General features: G+C 51.0%; 1 protein-coding gene across 1 annotated transcript in view; it reads left to right on the top strand.

Moving 5' to 3' along the window:
• The first annotated feature begins 1,273 nt into the window (after positions 1-1,273).
• The window catches only part of ATP6V0D2 (ATPase H+ transporting V0 subunit d2), a 29,971-nt gene continuing 12,747 nt past the window's right edge, over positions 1,274-18,497 (top strand). Inside the window, exons 1-2 of the mRNA XM_059672652.1 lie at positions 1,274-1,573; positions 12,907-13,078. Coding sequence (XP_059528635.1) covers positions 1,444-1,573; positions 12,907-13,078 — 302 coding nt within the window. The 5' untranslated portion in view covers positions 1,274-1,443. The remainder of the gene's footprint in view (positions 1,574-12,906; positions 13,079-18,497) is intronic.

Here is an 18,497-nt window from a genome sequence, read left to right as displayed (position 1 = left end):
TCCCGTGGGCAGGTGTCGGAGGTGTGTTCTGTTCTATTAGAAAAGTTAAGTGCTGGACAAGTTAAGAAAGGTGACCTTGGGCCCGCCCACCCAAGCCCTGCCGTGCTGAGCAAGACTGCTCCCAGCACCCGCTGCAGTGCCCCACCCTGCTTCCCACCCTGTGGGCTCACCCAGCCCGCCGCACTGCAGATGCTGGTCTTGTGGTTGGCAGTCAGACACGAGCAGAGCAAGGACGATGGGCCAGGTAAGAAGGTCACCAGGATGGACAAGCCATTGTAGGGAGGACCTTGTCCCCAGGGTGACCTCTCCCCCCTAGCATATGGCAGGTCATGCGGTTTGGACCCCTGACCTTCCCTCCGTAGAGACAACATCTAGGCCTCAGTTGTATCTCAGCTCCAGGCCCAGGGAAGCAGCAAAACCAGCCACAGCTAACATCAGGACCAGCTGCATTGGACAGTGACCCCCTGCCCAGGTGCCGGCCAATCCATCATGGAGACCACAGCCCTGAAAGGACACCCTGGGAAAGCTGCTGAATATTCTACTGAGATCTTCCCTGGGACGTCCCCTAAGGTCTCCACCCTTAAAGCCCATAGGATGGAGGGCCCAGTGAGCGCTCCCACCCAGGAGCACGCCCACGCCTTTCCCGCCCCCTCCCTTCCCCCGCCCCCAGTGGGGAGGTGTGGAGGGCAACCAATCATTGTGTCTCTCTCAAATAGATGTTTCTCTCCCTTTCTCTTCCCCACGCTCCACTCTCTAAAAATCAATGGGAAAAATAAATATCCTCACTCCTTGGGTGAGGATTTTTTTTTTTTTTTTTTAAAGGCCCTTGCCTGGCCGGTGTGGCTCAGTGGTTGGGCAGCGACCTCTGAAGCAGGAGGTCACAGTTCAGTTCCCCGTCAGGGCACATGCCCGGGGTGTGGGCTGGATCCTCAGTGGGGGGCATGCAGGAGGCAGCCCATCAATGATTCTCTCTCATCATTCATGTTTCTGTCTCTCCCTTTCTCTCTAAAATCAGATTTTAAAAAGGCCCTCTCTTTCTTCACACTGCTAGTCACTGCTAGTCCTGAAGACATGAGGACAAATGTGGTTTACATTCCAAAGCTCCGGGGGAGGGATGTTTACAAAACACTCGGGTGTTTCTCCTTCCCTTCCCTGGCAAAGCTGGGGCGGGGGGGCCCTGGGCACCGCAGCCCGCCCCGCCCCTCCCCCCACCCCCAGTGGGCTCCTGGGCTGATGGGTCATCCAGCTTATTCACTGTTGCCACCAACACCACTGAGCCCTCTGCTCAAAGCCACTGACCCCGGAGAAAACCAGTCACAAACCCGACTGTCAGCTGACAGTGACTCTGTGCAGCCAGTGCATTTCCAGGCTGCAAGGCTCCAGGGCCCAGGACGCCGCTCCCGCCAGACCCGCTGACCCCACCTGGGACCCCCAGCCGTCCCCATGCTGGGAAGCGCCGAGCTGTGCTTCAATGTGGACCACGGCTACCTGGAGGGGCTGGTGCGAGGCTGCAAGGCCGGCCTCCTGACCCAGCAGGACTACCTCAACCTGGTCCAGTGCGAGACCCTGGAGGGTGAGCTGACCCCAGCGGTGGCGTGGCGGGAAGGGCTGCGGGAAGGGCTGCCGCGGGGGGAGCAGGGGAGGGCCGGTCCCAGCAGGAGCCCAGAGCAGGTCCGCCTCCAGGGCCGGGACCTCAGGGGTCCTGAGCTTGGACCAGGAGACAGTTAATCTCCGTGTTCAGGATTCTCTGTGTGAAGTGTGCACTTCCTTCCCTTACGAACGTAGGGGCTTTGTCACCAGTAGAAAGTCAGTATTTTCAGATGCTGGCAGTTCTGCCGGAGTTTGAAATACCACTGTTTTCCCTGTTTCAAAGCCACAGGGAACTGCCCTCCCTTCAGCCCTGGTCTCCACTGTCCAGCAGGAGCACAATGCCGTACATATCTTGGTAACCGTGCTGTAATGTATTTGGTTTCCTTTGAAGTCCCACCTGTTATCACTCTGCATATCTGTAGATATTATTTGGATAAAGGCATCCCCAAATTGCCCAGGGATCTATGGAAAAGGAAAAAAAGCTCCGAGCCTTGGCCCAGAGAATGCACGCTCTCCCAGTTCCCCAGCCTCGCTTTCAGGAGGGTTTTCTGGGTTTGTCTCCGCTGCTTACAAACAGCACAGCGGCCTGAGGTGAGCCGCGGGCGGGCGCGGGCGGCCCTGCAGGTGCCGTGGAGACCTGGGCCTTCGTTCCTAACGTGCGATGGTCGCGCCGCTCAGTCCAGCTGTTTGGAGAAATCGATGAGCTGTACGTGGGAGAATGTTGTCAGAATGGGAAAGACGCTGCAAAGGGACATTATCTGTGTTTTGAAACCAGTGGGTTGAGGTCTGGTCAACATGAAAAGCTGTACATGTGTATTGTAGACAACACGGTGAGTTTAGAGATTCGTGTCCACCTGTGAAACCACCACCACCTCTGCCACAAACCTGCCCCTCACTCCACACACTTCCCCCTTCATCATCATCACCACTATTATGACTGTTATTGTTGGGGGTGTTAAGGACAGGCTCCCGGCTACTCTGTAGATCCCACGACCTGCTCCCCTTGTAAAACTGAAACTCTCTGCCCTTTGACACCGCCCAGGCCCCCTCTCCGGAGATTATCTCTGAGCTACAATATTTTCAAAACCTTATCGAAGACATCACATGGTACAGTATTATTATTCTTAAAAACAGCTACTCACTCATTTCGAAACACACTTATAAAATCAGTACTGGGTGTGTCCCTAAGAAGGTGCTTTAAAGCTTCCAGATTATTCTAGAAAAAGCAAGAAAGCTGCAAGGATCCAGACTGCAAAAGCAAAGCGGGAGAAGGTGAAGGTGACTTTGCAGGTGGCTGGGGGGGGGGGGGGGGGCGGGGGGGAGGGGGACCTGAGGTCGGTCACTTGTGGACGGCCTGACCGGTCGGAGCCGGTGGGGCCCAGCCGCCCAGGAGAGATGCACATCTCCTTTCATGGCGATGGGAACAGCCGGGAACAGCTTCCAGACGCCAACTAATGCTGTTGGCTACAAATAATAAACGCGACCCCAGCTCCTAGTCACGTCAGCGTGTTATATGAGGAGTGGGGGACTGGGGGGTCTCATGTATCGAAAATCTGCATAAATTGAGGTAGAAAAAAATGAATGGACATGGCAGAACGAGAGCTTCTGAGAGAAGTTATTTGAATAAATTCTATTTAGTTTTCAGTCAAACTTTCAAATGGGCTAAGAAATGCAAATTTAAACTCAGATACAGAAATGTCCTCAGGATACACAACCAGGCGTAGGCAGCTCTCTAAAGAATGCCAAGAGGAGCCGCCCTCGGCCTCAGCTGGGGCAGAAGGGAAGGTTGCAGACGGGAGGCCTGAAGCATGAACCTTCTCAGTGCAATGCACACGGTGCACACGCAGAACGTCCACCTGGTGTCGGGTGAAGGGCCCGACGTCATCCCTAGAGTCCCACGTGAGGGCCTCTCCGTCCTCCGTGGCTTCTTGTCTTTGCATCTCATGTGTCTCCCTTTCTTTCCTCCTAATGATATATTTCCGACCATTTTTGCACAACTATGTTTGAATCCGTGCCAGTCGGCTCTTCGCAGCTCCCAGGAATATCAATGTGATCATGAAACTGTGGGTCATGAGTGCTGAGATCAGTCTAAACACAAGGGTCTCAGGTCCTGGGCCAACCTAACCCTCCTGCCGTCCGGATGGAGGACAGGAGGTCTGTGTCCGTAGTTCACTGGAATGCCTGCCTCTGAGCTGGGTTAGGGTCCATGCCCAGGTCCCCTTTGTTCACAGCTCCGTTGGACACAGAAACGGTGCCCTCCTGGTTATGTCACAGGCTATTGGTTGTAAGTAACGTGAATGGCAGCGCGCCTGTTGCATCTGAGAGAACCCCCGCCGCCTGCAGCCGCCCTATCAGACAGAAGTTAAGACTTTGGGATTTGTTTGCTTTTGTATACGATATGCACCATGAAATGGTGGGTAAATAAGATTGGGGGTAACAGCATCACAAGAGTACTGTGTGCTGAAGCAGACACTTTCTAGAAAAGAAAAGCTAACTTGGCAAAAATAAGTCCTCTAATCTTTAAAAAAGAAGTGGTCTGATATAAGCATATCGTTGTTTTTTATTGATTTCAGAGGAAGGGAGAAGAAGAGGGAGAGGGAGAGGGAGAGGGAGAGGGGGAGGGGGAGGGGGAGGGAGAGGGGGAGAAGGGGGTGAGGTGGAGGGGGAGGGGGAGGGGGAGGGAGAGGGAGAGGGTGAGGTGGAGGGGGAGGGGGAGGGGGAGGGAGAGGGGGAAGGAGAGAGAAACATCAATGATGAGATTAACATCAATTGGCTGCCTCCTGCACGCCCCCTACTGGGAATGGAACCCACAACCCCGGCTGGGAATCGAACCTTGACCTCCTGGTTCATAGGTCCACACTCAACCACTGAGCCACACTGGCCAGGCCTCAGCATATTGTTTTTAAACCACTTGCAAGGAGCACATAAGGGTTCCGGTGGGTTCAGAAGCGAGAAAAGTCCAGACAAGTCCTGCAAAGCCCTGGCTCGTGTTTGTGCAGAACTGTGTGCATGTGGCCACAGCACTCATCTGCTCCAGGCTGCCCTGAGTGACGGAGCTGAGCCGCCGGGGCCTCTGACTCAGCCGCTCCAGGGCCAGGAGAGGGAGCTGGGCCGGGTCTGCTTGGAGCTGCGTTCTTTACAAGAGACTTGACCCCGGAGGTCAGAGGCCGGGCTGCAGTCCACGGCCTGCCAGGCGGCTGGCCCTGACCCAGCTGTGCAGGAGCGCCTCCGGCTTCTCAGGGCAGCACTCTGTTTTCCTCCAACTGTTAAATTATACATAAGACTTGTAAACATCCTTTCCCCTTCAAAAAGACAAGGCGGTACAGTGAGCGCTTCGAGGCTCTGGAATTCAGTAATAATAGTTTTTTCTAAAATAAACGGGTGAGGTGAGAGGACTCAACCAGCCGTCACGGACACGCGGTCCGAACTGTTTGGGAGGGACGGCGAGGAGCAGGTTAAATCTCACAACAGTGACGTCCCGCGAAGGGACACGACCTTCATTCCTTTTCAGCGGTGCCTTCGTGTGGCAGTTAGTTCTACAACCCCTAGGAAGCTCCCTCTCCCTGCAGCCACGGAAGTGCAGGTAGAAAAGGTATGTCCCTCCCCCGGTTGGGTTGTTCGGTGGGTTAGAGCATCCTCAGATAGGCCAAGGTTGTGGGCTCCATCCCTGGTCAGGGCACATAGAAGAGTCAACCAATGAATGCACAAACAAGTAGAACAACAAATCTCTCTCTCTCTCTCTCTCCCTCTCTCTCTCTCTCTCTCTCTGAATAGATAAATTAAAAAAAATTTTTTTGAAGGTATAGCCCATGCCCTAAAAGGGCCTTTAAGCTAGAGAAGAAAATAATATCCCTGAAATGCCATCTCCCTGGCCTACGGCTGGTTTCCAGGGCAATCACAGATTTCCGAGGATGTTTTGTAAATTAAATCATAAGAATTCTTGGGGCTCCCTGAGGACCCTGAACTGCAGTGCATCTACAACAAGAATTAGTCTCTGCTAGGCTCTTGAATTCCTGAAATAATTCTTCCCATTTCATGGTTATGGTTAGTGGTGTTTGAGATGTGATTCCAAATTTTGGGGGACAGTCGGTTGGAAAATGCCAATGAGGCAGGGGTGGGGGAGGGGAGGGGAGCTGGGGAGCCATTCTGGGCCCACAGGAAGGTTAATGAATTACTGATAAGGAAAACTAAAGCATGTGGGTGGGCTGGAGTCCGCTGGCTCCGAGACTGGACTGCGGGGAGATAAGGCTGGAATTTGGGCTGGAAAAGGTGGAAGGGCCTGGAAGGTCTGATCGCGGGCTTTGAGATGCGGAATGAGAGTCAGATACTTGCTGCTTAACACCAGGAGCGGGTTATTTCTCTGGCCTCCATTTTCCCCTATGAGATGGGGTTATGTTAAGGTTAAGAGACAACGTCTGTTAAAACCGTCCTGTCTGCTAAGAGTCCATTAGGAGGCGGCCACAGTGACAGGCGGCCACCCGGGTTCTGAGCCACAGGTGGAGGGTGAGACTCAGAGGCCATCACGGAAATGCAGGCGATGCGGGGTGGGTGGTAAGACCCCAAAGAGGACGATGCTTCATCGCTGTAAGCAGCGGTAAATGAGCGAACACGGGGAAGAAGTCGGGTTTTACAGACATTGATATAAATATTAAAATCAGAGTAATTGTAAGACATGATGGTCAATTCCAATATTTTGGTTGGAAAAAAATCTGGTTCAGAGAGTAAAAACCACAGTTCATAGACAACTGAATCAAATTAATTTGGGTGTAGAGGCTACAAGTGAGAAGAAAAAGGAATTAATATTACAGTGGCTTCTACACGCTGGCTCCTCCCCGCCATCTGGTGTAATCCTCACCACAACCCCACAGCGTGGGCTCTATACCCATTTGTAGAGGAGGACACTGCAGAGGGTGGGGGGCGCAGGGCCTGGGCAGAGGGCACCCTGCACAGGTGCCCCTGGAGGGGCTGCCTTGGCCTCGCCCACCTGGCGAGCGGGTCTGCGCGCTTAGAGAGGCCCAAACAGGAAGCTGCCAGAACACAGATAACAAACTCCATTTTCTAAAACTGATCCACCCAGTAAATTAATAGATGACCACGTAGCCCTGGCCCTTGTCCTGTCTCACTAGTGATAGGGGAATTCACTGACCCAGGGACTGAGCCCGGAGACCCATTTTCTTTTCTTTTTTTTTTTTTTTAATTAAATCTTTATTGTTCAGATTATTATATTTGTTCCTCTTTTTACTCCCCAAAGCTCCCCTCCACCTGGTTCCCACCCCATCCTCTGCCCTTACCACTCCCCAATGGCCTCATCCATAGGTGCACGATTCTTGTCCAGTCTCTTCCCGCATCTCCCACACCCCTTTCCCCCCCAAGAATAGTCAGTCCATTCCCTTTCTATGTCCCTGATTCTATTATAATCAACAGTTCATTCTGTTCATCAGATTATTTATTCACTTGATTCTTAGATTCACTTGTTGATAGATGCATATTTGTTGTTCATAATTTGTATCTTTACCTTTTTCTTCCTCTTCCTCTTCTTAAAGGATACCTTTCAGCATTTCATATAATCCTGGTTTGGTGGTGATGAACTCCTTTAGCTTTTCCTTATCTGTGAAGCTCTTTATCTGACCTTCAATTCTGAATGATAGCTTTGCTGGATAAAGTAATCTTGGTTGTAGGTTCTTGGTATTCATCACTTTGAATATTTCTTGCCACTCCCTTCTGGCCTGCAAAGTTTCTGTTGAGAAATCAGCTGACAGTCGTATGGGTATTCCCTTGTAGGTAACTGAGTTTCTTTCTCTTGCTGCTTTTAGGATTCTCTCTTTGTCTTTTGCTCTTGGCATTTTAATTATGATGTGTCTTGGTGTGGTCCTCTTTGGATTCCTTTTGTTTGGGGTTCTCCGCGCTTCTTGGACCTGTAAGTCCATTTCTTTCACCAGGTGGGGGAAGTTTTCTGTCATTATTTCTTCAAATAGGTTTTCAATATCTTGCTCTCTCTCATCTTCTGGCACCCCTATAATTCTGATGTTGGTACGCTTGAAGCTGTCCCAGAGGCTCCTTACACTATCCTCGCATTTTTGGATTCTTTTTTCATTTTGCTTTTCCGGTTGGATGTTTTTTGCTTCCTCGCATTTCAAATCATTGAGTTGATTCTTGCGCTCCTCTGGTCTGCTGTTGGGCGTCTGTATAATATTCGTTATTTCAGTCCGTGTGTGCTTAATTTCTAGTTGGTTCCCCAATATAAGATCGAGGGTCTTATTAGTTTTCGTGTAGATCTCATTAAGTTTATCGGCAGCTTCTAAACAGTTCTTGAGAGACCTTAAAAGTGTGGTTCTGAACTCTATATCTTCCATTGACAATTTTGTCCTGTTTCTTTGTCTCCGCATTTTGTTATGCTTCCTTGGTGCACCCCCTAGTGGTCTTTGTTCGCAGTCTTATAGTTAAATCTTGATTGTTGTAGCTAATTCCAGGGAGGGTTTGACCTCCAGGCCAAGTGGCTATGAGAATCAGCTGTGTCAGCAGTGAGAGAACTTCTGTCCTCTAGGGAGGTGCTAATCTAGCCTTTGCCTGAGGCTATCCGGCAAATGCCTCTGTGCAGGGCTTGGGCAGGGCGGGTCGCACAGGATCAACAGGGTGGGCTGGAGAGAGCAGTTATGGCGGCTCTCAGTCCTGTCCCCAGGGGCTCTGCCTCTCTGAGTCCCAGCACCCGCTGCAAAGCTCGGAGAGAAAGCTGCACTCGCTCTGACCCAAGCCAGACAGTCCCGCTTCTCCCGTTTGAGTCTGGGTCCCTAAAGACTCCCCCGGATCTGGAGCTCAGAGTCTGCGACTCCCTCCCGATTGAAAACGCCAACCGCGCCCTCCGCCGCCAGCCCGCTCTGCGCACTCCGCACCTCAGAATTTGACTTCAGCACTGCGCCTCCTCTGAGTGTCCGTGTGCGTTTCTCTTTCCTCCTAGTTGTAGGACTTCCACTCAGCCAGTGTTCCTGTGGTTCTGGGTGATGTCCCTTCCGTTTTTTGGTTTCACTTTTGAAGTAGTTGTTCAAAGCAGCAAACTCCGGCGTTAACCTATCTGGGTGATGTCCCTTCCGTTTTTTGGTTTCACTTTTGAAGTAGTTGTTCAAAGCAGCAAACTCCGGCGTTAACCTATGCCGCCATCTTGGTTCTCTCCGGAGACCTATTTTCCACTGTGACCCTTAACCTGCATGCCCCTGCACACGCCTGCACACATGTGTGCACACCTGCACACCCTTGCACATGCCTGCACACCTGTAAGCCCTGCACACGCCTGCACGCACATGCACACACGCACACACTCCTCTGTGTCCCATGCTCTGGTATTTGTTAGGAGAGCCTAGTAGAGGCCTTTTTTCTGTTGCTGTTTGGGACGTAATAATCTGATCTAATTGAAAGTGATCCCACAGTTGGGACATTTTTCATGTTCTCATTTGTATAAAAAAGAAAAAACCCTCCACTTGCTGCACAGCTTCTCTGGGTGAAGAAGCTGTGAGTTTCCAAGTGCGCTGTGCGTCCCTGGGTGCCGTCCCCGCACTGGGGGCGCTAGGGGAGGTCACCCAGATTCACTGGCAGAGGCTTTCACGCCTGCAGTTACGAAGCCTGTTTATTCCAAAAAAAAAAAAAAGTTCCCTGAAAGAGAAGAATCCACACAGCAAAATAGGAAACTGAATTACAGGGAAATCTGAGAAAGAACAAGACATTCACCTGAGACATATCCTGATCAAGTTACTATGATTCAAGACTAATGGAATTCTTTAGACATTCGAGCAAAAGTCAGTCATTTCAGGAGACAGAATAAAACTGCCCCACCCTGTGCATGTGCCATAGGTATCAGAAGGGTGTCACAGAGTCCCGAGGGGAGAAAGTGTCCCCCTTCCGCCCCGGGCATGGCCAAGTCGTAGTTACAGTGGCAGGAAAATAAGGAGATAGTCTAGTCCAGCCGTGGGCAAACTATAGCCCGCGGGCCGGATCCGGCCCGTTTGAAATGAATAAAACTAAAAAAAAAAAAAAGACCGTACCCTTTTATGTAATGATGTTTACTTTGAATTTATATTAGTTCACACAAACACTCCATCCATGCTTTTGTTCCGGCCCTCCGGTCCAGTTTAAGAACCCATTGTGGCCCTCGAGTCAAAAAGTTTGCCCACCCCTGGTCTAGTCTCAAGAACTCATGCTCCGTCCTGAAAGCATTTCTTCACCATGAGGTGGAGCCAACCCAGGCCTCAGAATGGGAGGAGCTATTGTCGGAGGACGCTAATGCAAACACCGAGTCCACTTAGGCACAAGAACCGTGGTTGTGAAATAGAATGTAAACACTGTAAACCCTGGAAGGTAAAAGTAAGAGAGCTGACAAAATCGGGAACTGGGACATGGGCGCGGAAGAAAGCACAACTGTGCTCATTTCCTCTTCTTGTAATTTCGCACGTCGTCCCGTCTAAAGTTAAAATGCGTAGTAAAACTTTTTTAAAAGGAAGCCTGTTTATTCCGAATTGTTTCTCCACAGAGTCTGATTCATCACGTGCCCACCCGATGAGCACCTGGGAAATGACTGAACGCACCCATGTGGGAATATAAACCTGCGTAAAGCAGTGCTGTTTGTTGGCCCATCGCGGCCGGGGCAGGCATCGAGTCCTAAGATGCTCTTAGAGTCGGAGTGCGTGTGCTGGGCCATCACGGCACCCATCGAGCTCCGCGAGGCATTTAGGTTCAGGGTCTCCCTGGTGGCCCGAAGGCTTGCGAGTTGTTTTGCTTAAAAGAAACATGTGTTAATGCAAAGAGCACTCAGACCTGTAAAGAATTTTGTGAGTTTATTGGAGCCAAACTGTCCACATATGCCGGGAAGCAGAACCTCAACGAACTGAGATCGTGCTCCCGAGAATGGCGGGTACGTCTGCGTTTATTCACTGCAGTCAAAGGAAAAGACGCAGGTGGGTTCCATGAAACCCACTGGTGATAGATTAAGGAGGTGGGAGAAAGCAAAGTGGGGAGACCTCTGGGGTGGGATAAAAAGTGCAATGATGGGCATGTGCTTCTTTTACACAAATGGCTACAGGACAGTTTAACATAATTCACAGTTGACAATTACCTTGATAAAAATAACAATGAGGGAATGTCCTGGTGCCATTTGTTGTGCCCTGAGGGGTGGGGGATGTGGGGGGAAGGAAGTTGCAAGTCACCCAGACATCTTGCAGATATGTTATCATAGAGGCAAAAATGGGCTCAGTAAAGATCTAAGTTGATCTTTGTCGGGGAAAATACTGGCCTAGGACATGACTACCCAGCATAACCTGTTTGTAGTTAAATATTTAATTTTCAGACCATCTTTTGTGGTTATTTTAGCTCTTTGAGCTTGCACAACCGCCATGCAGGCCTTCCCTGAACTAGTCAGGTTAGCATATGGCCTCTTTCATCCACACATGTCACATGAGCAAATGTCACGGTTTCTACAGAAATGCCCTGCGTCCCTTCTGCTGGCCAACACACTGAGCATGCAAACTGTCAAACGATAGGAAGATCTGAAAGAAAAGACAAATGAGACATGGCCAAAAGAAGTGTTTTTTTAAATTAAGCTAAATAGGTAATTGAGCAAGTAAATTCTGCAGCCGGACAAACAGCATTCCCGACGCATAACCTCCTTCAGATCCTGAGGGGCCCTGGCCACTGAACGGAATTGCACATTTAAGAGTCACTGCTGCCTCCCTCTCGCCACCCCACCAGCCGTGCCCACCGTGGCTTCCTGTGTCCTCAGGATAGAGGTGCCCTGCCCAGCCCCGCTTGGAACCCCCCTGCTTGTTCCCTGGCTCGTTTCTCTCGCTCCCCCTCGGCCCTGAAGCTCTGGCGACAGGGGCTGCTGTGGCCCCGCCGACCCTGCACTGACTCACGGGGCCCTTCCTCTGGCTCCTGTGGGCACGGAGGCGCCCGGGCATGGCAGCCTCCAGGGCACGTTCCTGGGCTCCCGTCCCTGTGGACCTGGCCCGCTGTGTCCCCATCACTCAGGGTCCTGGTGTCAATCGCTGGACTTAGCTCACAGTTGGACCTTCTATTTGTGGTGCCTCGTCCCCCATCAGACTGCGTTTCCTGGGGACGCGGAGTCCGTGTGGCCAGCGCACAGCAGCTGTTTCATCAACGCTGAGTGAAGGCCCACGCGCTGCAGGATGCGATAGAAGCCCGGTTGTGTGCTAGATGGTGCCAAGGACGTCTCTGGTATTCAGATACTTAACACTTAAATATGGGTGCTTGGCTGCTAGTGTAACGGCCTGTGGGGTTAACGCCTTGTGGCAGGTGCTGGCTAGAAGTGTCCTCAGGGAACTCGGAAATTCAGACGAGTGAGAGCAAGTAATTCTGCTGAGAACTCAGGCTGCACAGAACAATGGATAACCTAATTGAACGGGTTGGCAATAAAATACAGATTTTAAGTGGCTCTGGAGTCAGATAAGCCTGGCTTAGAATTGGTTCATCATTGTGACCTTGAGCCAATTATTAACCTCTCTGAGCATCAGCCTTCTTATCATTCCTGCCTCCTAAGCTCTCCATTAAGTGAGCTAATACATGCTTAGCACACTAAGCCCTGAGTCACTGGTAACTACTGTTTCACTGTTGAAGGATCCGTTATAATGGGCAGATCTGGGGGAAGCTGGGGCTCCTGGAGAGGGTGGGGCAAAAGGAAGGAGGCTGGGGAACACACCTTGCTGAGGAGGAAGCAACAGCAAGTGGAATTTAATTCAATAACCTGGAGCCAAGAACATTTGATCAAAGCTGCTGGCCTGGGCCTGAGGAAACGGTTGATTTTAGGGTCAGGAGACCCAGGTTCGAGCTCTGCCCCGGCTAACCGCGCCCTGTAGCCCCAGGCTCGGTGTCCTCATCTGTAAGGAGGTGCCGCCTCCCGCACCGCTGGCCCGTTCACTGAGGAACGTCTCTTTTCCACCACGTTGGGCTGGACCCCCAGGGCCTTCTCAACAGTTTGCCAAGCAGCTATTTCCAGCGCGTGAACCGGCTCCCGGCTCCGGGGAAGCTCCTGGCCATCTCTCGCCGGGTGGTCATCATTGTTCTCCGGCCGCACTAAGAATCCTGGACTCTTAGGTCACTGAACATGAGTGTTGTACCAGAATACCCATATCGATATGGAGTGGGTTGCTTTAGAGAAACCCACTGGTCTAAGTCATGCACAGACCTCAGGCCGTGGGCTGTGAGGTAATAATAATTAACGTGCGTCCGCATGAAGCTCGCATAAATTCAGTGACGACTGCAAAGGCTGTTCCTGTGTGTTCACCGCTAACCGCTCTGGGTTTCGTTGGGTTTCAGATCTGAAAGTTCACCTGCAGACCACGGATTACGGCAACTTCTTGGCTAATCAAACGAATCCTCTCACTGTTTCCAAAATCGACACGGAGATGAGGAGGAAGCTGTGCGGAGAGTTCGAGTATTTCCGGAATCACTCCCTGGAGCCGCTGAGCTCCTTCTTCACCTACATGACGTGAGTGGTGGCGGGAGCCCTGGGGCCCTGCCGGCGCGCGCGGGCGGGCGGGTTCTAGACCTTTCCTGTTGCTCTCATGTCTGAATGCGTCCCGACCTCAGCAACTGCGGGGCTCAGGGGCCGCAGCCCACGGTGAGAAACCAGACTTCAGCGTTAACAGTGTGGCTGTGGTGTGGCCCCTCGGATAAAGCTTGTCTTCCATTTCCTTGTTTCAAACGCCCAGTGGAGCTGATGGGGAAAGTGTGTGCTGCTGGGACTGGCGGGGACACCATGACATTTTGGGGTCACTTGTGGTGGCGCTGAAATACCACAGATTGTTCTTCAGGCCACAGCTGCCCTTCCCGGCCCCCTCACGACGGATAAGGAGCCCCAGCGCAGTTAGGAGTGTCTGTGTTTATCCTTCTCTGTCACCAGTGGTCACAGCCTTTCAATGCAAAGGCCCTTCTTCTAAAAATGCTGAGCCCGGCCAGCGTGCTCAGGGGTTGAGCATCAACCTATGAACCAGGAGGTCACAGTTGGATTCCCGGTCAGGGCACATGCTCAGGCTTAGGGCTCAATCCCCAGTAGGGGTTGTGCAGGAGCAGCTGATCAACCATTCTCTCTCATCATTGATGTTTCTCTCTCTCCCTCTCCCCGCCTCTCTGAAATCAATAAAAATGTATTTTTTTAAAAAACAAATATATATATATATATATATATATATATATATATATATATATATCCCCAGCTGGTTTGGCTCAGTGGATAAATCATTGGCCTGCAAACTGAAGGGTCCCAGGTTTGATTCCAGTCAAGGGCACATGCCTGGGTTGCAGGCTCAATCTCCAATGGGGGGTGTGCAGGAGGCAGCCGATCAAAGATTCTCTCTCATCACTATGTTTCTATCTCTTTCACCCAATAGTAAACGTGCTTTCATTAGTCCAGTTACTAAATTATATCCAGCACTCAAAACTATGCCCCCCCCCCCCCGCCCCGGCTCAATGGCAAGCAGGGAGCCATGGTCGGCAGCAGCTGGACCGTGTTGCGTGCGTGCAATGTAGACGCCCTGTACAGCGCTATGAATACGAGGCCAGGCCCTCGACGGGCTCAGAAACGCATAAATGAAAATCTCCCTCGCCCCCGACTGGATGCCTCTTTGTGTCCCTGTCCGGAACCCGTAGGCAGTATAGCCACTGGGTGTTTGTGGAATCCATGTTCACCCCTGTAATCAGCAGCACGTTACAGAGCTAGAAAACCCCTCCCAGTCACCTCAGAATTTCATGTTATGCGGCCTGGTGTGTTGGCGATTTCTTAGCCAATATGTTCGGGGTGAAAACCACCAGAGGCCAGCCCCGCAGCGAGTGCTGCCGTTGGGTGGCCGGTGCCACGTGACATCAGCCACATCTGTGTCGGAGGGTTAGGGTGTTGGTTTAATGTCGTGGGTGTGGGATGGTGTGGGTTGCCATCTCTACAGCAGGTCCCTGAGTGGGTTACAAGATCTTTCCTTTGCTCTCCCTCACCGTTCTGGTTAGGCATCCATCGACCACCAGGGGGCATGACTGATCACAGGAACCCCTTCTCCAAAGCACTGCACTCGCCCTCAACTGTTCCGGAGAGATCGGAGGCGACCTGGACTCTGCTGCTGAGCCAGATGGCCCCTCATTTGATCTCATTGGCTTTATCCTTTTCATTTATTTTTTAAATATATTTTTATTGATTTCAGAGAGGAAGGGAGAAGGACAGAGAGATAAACATCAATGATAAGAGAGCATCATTGAATAGCTGCCTCCTGCACAGCCCAGGCATGTGCCCTGACGGGGAATCGGACTGAGACCCCCTGGTTCATAGGTCAACACTCAGCCTCCAAGTCTCGCGGCTGGGCTTTCTCTTTCTAATGAAAAAGAAGAACGTGTACTTTTTTAAAAAAATTTTATTTCATTGTTTAAAGTATTATAGATAGAAGTACATGTGTCTCTTTTTTCCCCATTGACCTTCCCTGAATGTGTACTTTTTATTTTTTATTTTTTTTAAAATATATTTTATTGATTTTTTACAGAGAGGAAGGGAGAGGGATAGAGAGTTAGAAACATCGATGAGAGAGAAACGTCGATCAGCTGCCTCCTGCACACCCCCTACTGGGGATGTGCCCGCAACCAAGGTACATGCCCTTGACCGGACTGGAACCTGGGACCCTTCAGTCCGCAGGCCGATGCTCTATCCACTGAGCCACACCGGTTAGGGCAGAGCCTGTACTTTTTAAGAGCTGGGGTTTTTTTTAATGTATTGGGGTGACACTGGTTTAGTAGAATTACATAGCTTGCAGGTGTACAATTCTATAATATATCATCTGTATGTTGTACTGTGTGCTCACCACCCCAGCCAGGTCTCCTTCCATCACCATTTATCCTTCTTTATCTTCTTCTACTGCCCCCGGCCCTCCCCTCTGGTGACCACCAGGCTGTTGTCTGTGTCTATGAGTTTTTTGTTTTGTTTTAACTTAAGTAGTGCTTTCTACAAATCAACACTCTCATAATCATTAAATGTATTACTTTTTGTTAATCATCACCCAAGGATATATTTTTCATTGATTTTTAGAGAGAGTAGAAGGAAGGGAGGGAGAAGTGGGGAGAGAGAGAAACATTGATGTGAGAGACACATCATGAATGCACCCTGAATGCACCTGAGCAGGGCTGGGGATTGAATCTGCGACCCTGCGGTGCGAGAGAGATGCTCTAACCACAGAGCCACACCGGCCAGGCCTATTAAATTTATTTATTTTTATTTTTTAATATTTTTTTATTGATTTCAGAGAGGAAGGGAGGGAGAGAGAGATAGAAACATCAAGGATGAGAGAGAATTATTGATTGGCTGCCTCCTGCATGCCCCATGGGGGATCAAGCCTGAAACCTGGGCGTGTGCCCTGACCAGGAATCCAACTGTGACCTCCTGGTTCATAGTTCGATGCTCAACTGTTGAGCCGTGCTGGTCAGGCTATTAAATTTATTTGATGTCCACAACAGCACAACAACCCTACCAGGTGGCACTAATATTACTGACATTTTAGAAATAAGGAAACAGATAAGGACTGTACGTCAGTACCCAGTTCCCAAAGACCAGAGACCAGAGGTAACCACTCATAAGTTTATTGCAGATCTTTCCAAATTTTTTTTTAAAAAATAGAAATATGTGTGTGTAAACAAAGAAATATAAATATGTGTATATATACAATTATACATACACTAGGGCAGTGGTCGGCAAAATCATTAGTCAACAGAGCCAAATATCAACAGTACAACGAATGAAATTTCTTTTGAGAGCCAAATTTTTTAAACTTAAACTATATAGGTGGGTACATTGTTATTAACTTAATTAGGGTACTCCTAAGGCTTAGGAAGAGCCACATTCAAGGGGCCAAAGAGCCGCATGTGGCTTGCGAGCTGCAGTTTGCCAGCCACGGCACTAGGGGACCAGTGCACAAATTCGTGAACCTTGAAAGGAACTGTGGGCTGCGAGGCTGCAGTGAACACAGGGGCAGGTCTCGGCCCATCCTCCACGCTCCCGCCCGGCCCCTCCCACCGCACCCCTGGTCCCCTGTCTGCCAGCAGCCCCACTCCCACTGCAGCTGCTCCCATGCGCTGACAGTGCAGGCCCACACCCGCTGACAGTGCAGAGCGACTGGGGCCCAGCATCCTCAGCAGGTGTGATCGCCCTCAGGAGCAGGGGGAGGTGGAGAAGCCCTCAGGGGCAATCGGGGCCGGTAGCTGCCACTTGCACCTGCTGATGGCGCCAAGCAATCGGGACTGGTGCCAGGCACCGGCAGCGGGTACAAGCGGTGGCTCTGGTGCCGGCAGTGGATGCAAGCAGGGTGGGACTACAGCATGTGGGACAAAGATTTTTCAGTAACCACCAGAGGCTTGCCCCGATGACAGCGACCAGCACCCCACCTTGGTCTGGCACCCCGCTCACCTGCTCCACCATCCCTCCGTAGCCAAAGCCTGCCATGCTCCACGCTCTGATGTCTGCTGCTGATGCCTGCCATGTTCCGCACGCAGCCCCTGGTGGTCAGTGCACATCATAGCAACTGTTGGTTTGGCTGTTCCACTGTACGGTCTATTTGCATATCACGGTTCTATATATAGACTAGAGGCCTGGTGCACAAAATTTGTGCCCTGGGCGGGAGGGGGGCTCCCTCAGCCCGGCCTGCGCCCTCTCACAGTCCAGGACCCCTTGCTCCTTACAGCCACCTGCATGCTGCTCCTTACTGCTAGGCTTGCTGCTCCTTAGCACTGCCGCCCCTGCGCTCGCCAGCCGTGAGCCTTGCTTCTGGCTGAGCAGCACTCCCCCTGTGGGCGCTCACTAACAACCGGGGGCAGCTCCTGTGTTGAGCATCTGCCCCCTGGTGGTCAGTGCACATCATAGCGACTGGTCATTCTTTTTTTTTTTTTTTTTTTAACAGAAGGGCTTGACCACAGGTGCCCTGGCAGCGTCAGAGGATCCCTCCGAATGGGGCCAGACCAATCCCGAGGGGCAGGTCCCTGGGCCAAGTGTCCAGGAGCTCAGGCAGCCACAGGGGGCTATTTTTTTTTTAATATATTTTATTGATTTTTTTTTTTTTTGTGACTGGTCATTCTTGTCGTTCTGCCGTAATAGTCGCTAAGGCTTTTATTATAGAGATAGTAGGTTTCATTGTTTGTTTTAGAACAAGGAGATCATATTATATGTATCACATAATTCAATTTGTCTTTTTCATGGACTCTATGAAGAGTTTTCTACATAGATTATACAGAGCTATCTTATTCAAGGCATACATTGTGTTCCATTGTGTGGGGTGTGCCATCACTTATTTAACCGTTCTGCCTTTGCCCAGCTAGGTGGTTTCATTTCTTTGCTATTTCATTTAATGCTGCAACAGACTTCATTGTACATATATCAGGCTTCCTCGAGCCAGCACTTCTTTGGGATGGATTCCCAGCAGTGAAATTGCTCTGCCAACGGATATGCGATTTTTGATTTTGATAGATACCTGCACAGGCTCTCCGTTCTTGTTCCTCTCCTGTCCTCTCGGCTGCTTTTCTTTCCTGAGCATAAGAAATGCGATTCTCTCAAACCTGTCACGCTGGTGTCTTGAGTGAGGTAGGTGAGAGCTGCCCATTCTGTTCCTAACGGGGTGCAGGCAGGTGACGGTCAGCGCTCCGCGCTTACCCCTCTGACTGGCAGGAAGAATCGCTTGTTGGTGTTCCCTATGAGCCACCTAATGTCCACAAACGTGGCCAGGAAAGGGCCACCTTGGAGCCCTCTCCTGGACGGAAAAGGGTAGAAAAGGCAAGGACGAGGCAGCGATGACCCCAGAAAGGGGTTGGGGGCAGGTGCCAGGGAGCAGTTAGCTCCTTCACTTCTGCTTGCCCAGCGGGCACTAGAGTTCACCCGACTGTCCCCACAG

Source organism: Myotis daubentonii, chromosome 17, assembly GCF_963259705.1.
Source record: "Myotis daubentonii chromosome 17, mMyoDau2.1, whole genome shotgun sequence".
NCBI classification, from domain to species: domain Eukaryota; kingdom Metazoa; phylum Chordata; class Mammalia; order Chiroptera; family Vespertilionidae; genus Myotis; species Myotis daubentonii.
This window is presented reverse-complemented; position numbering and strand designations above follow the sequence as displayed.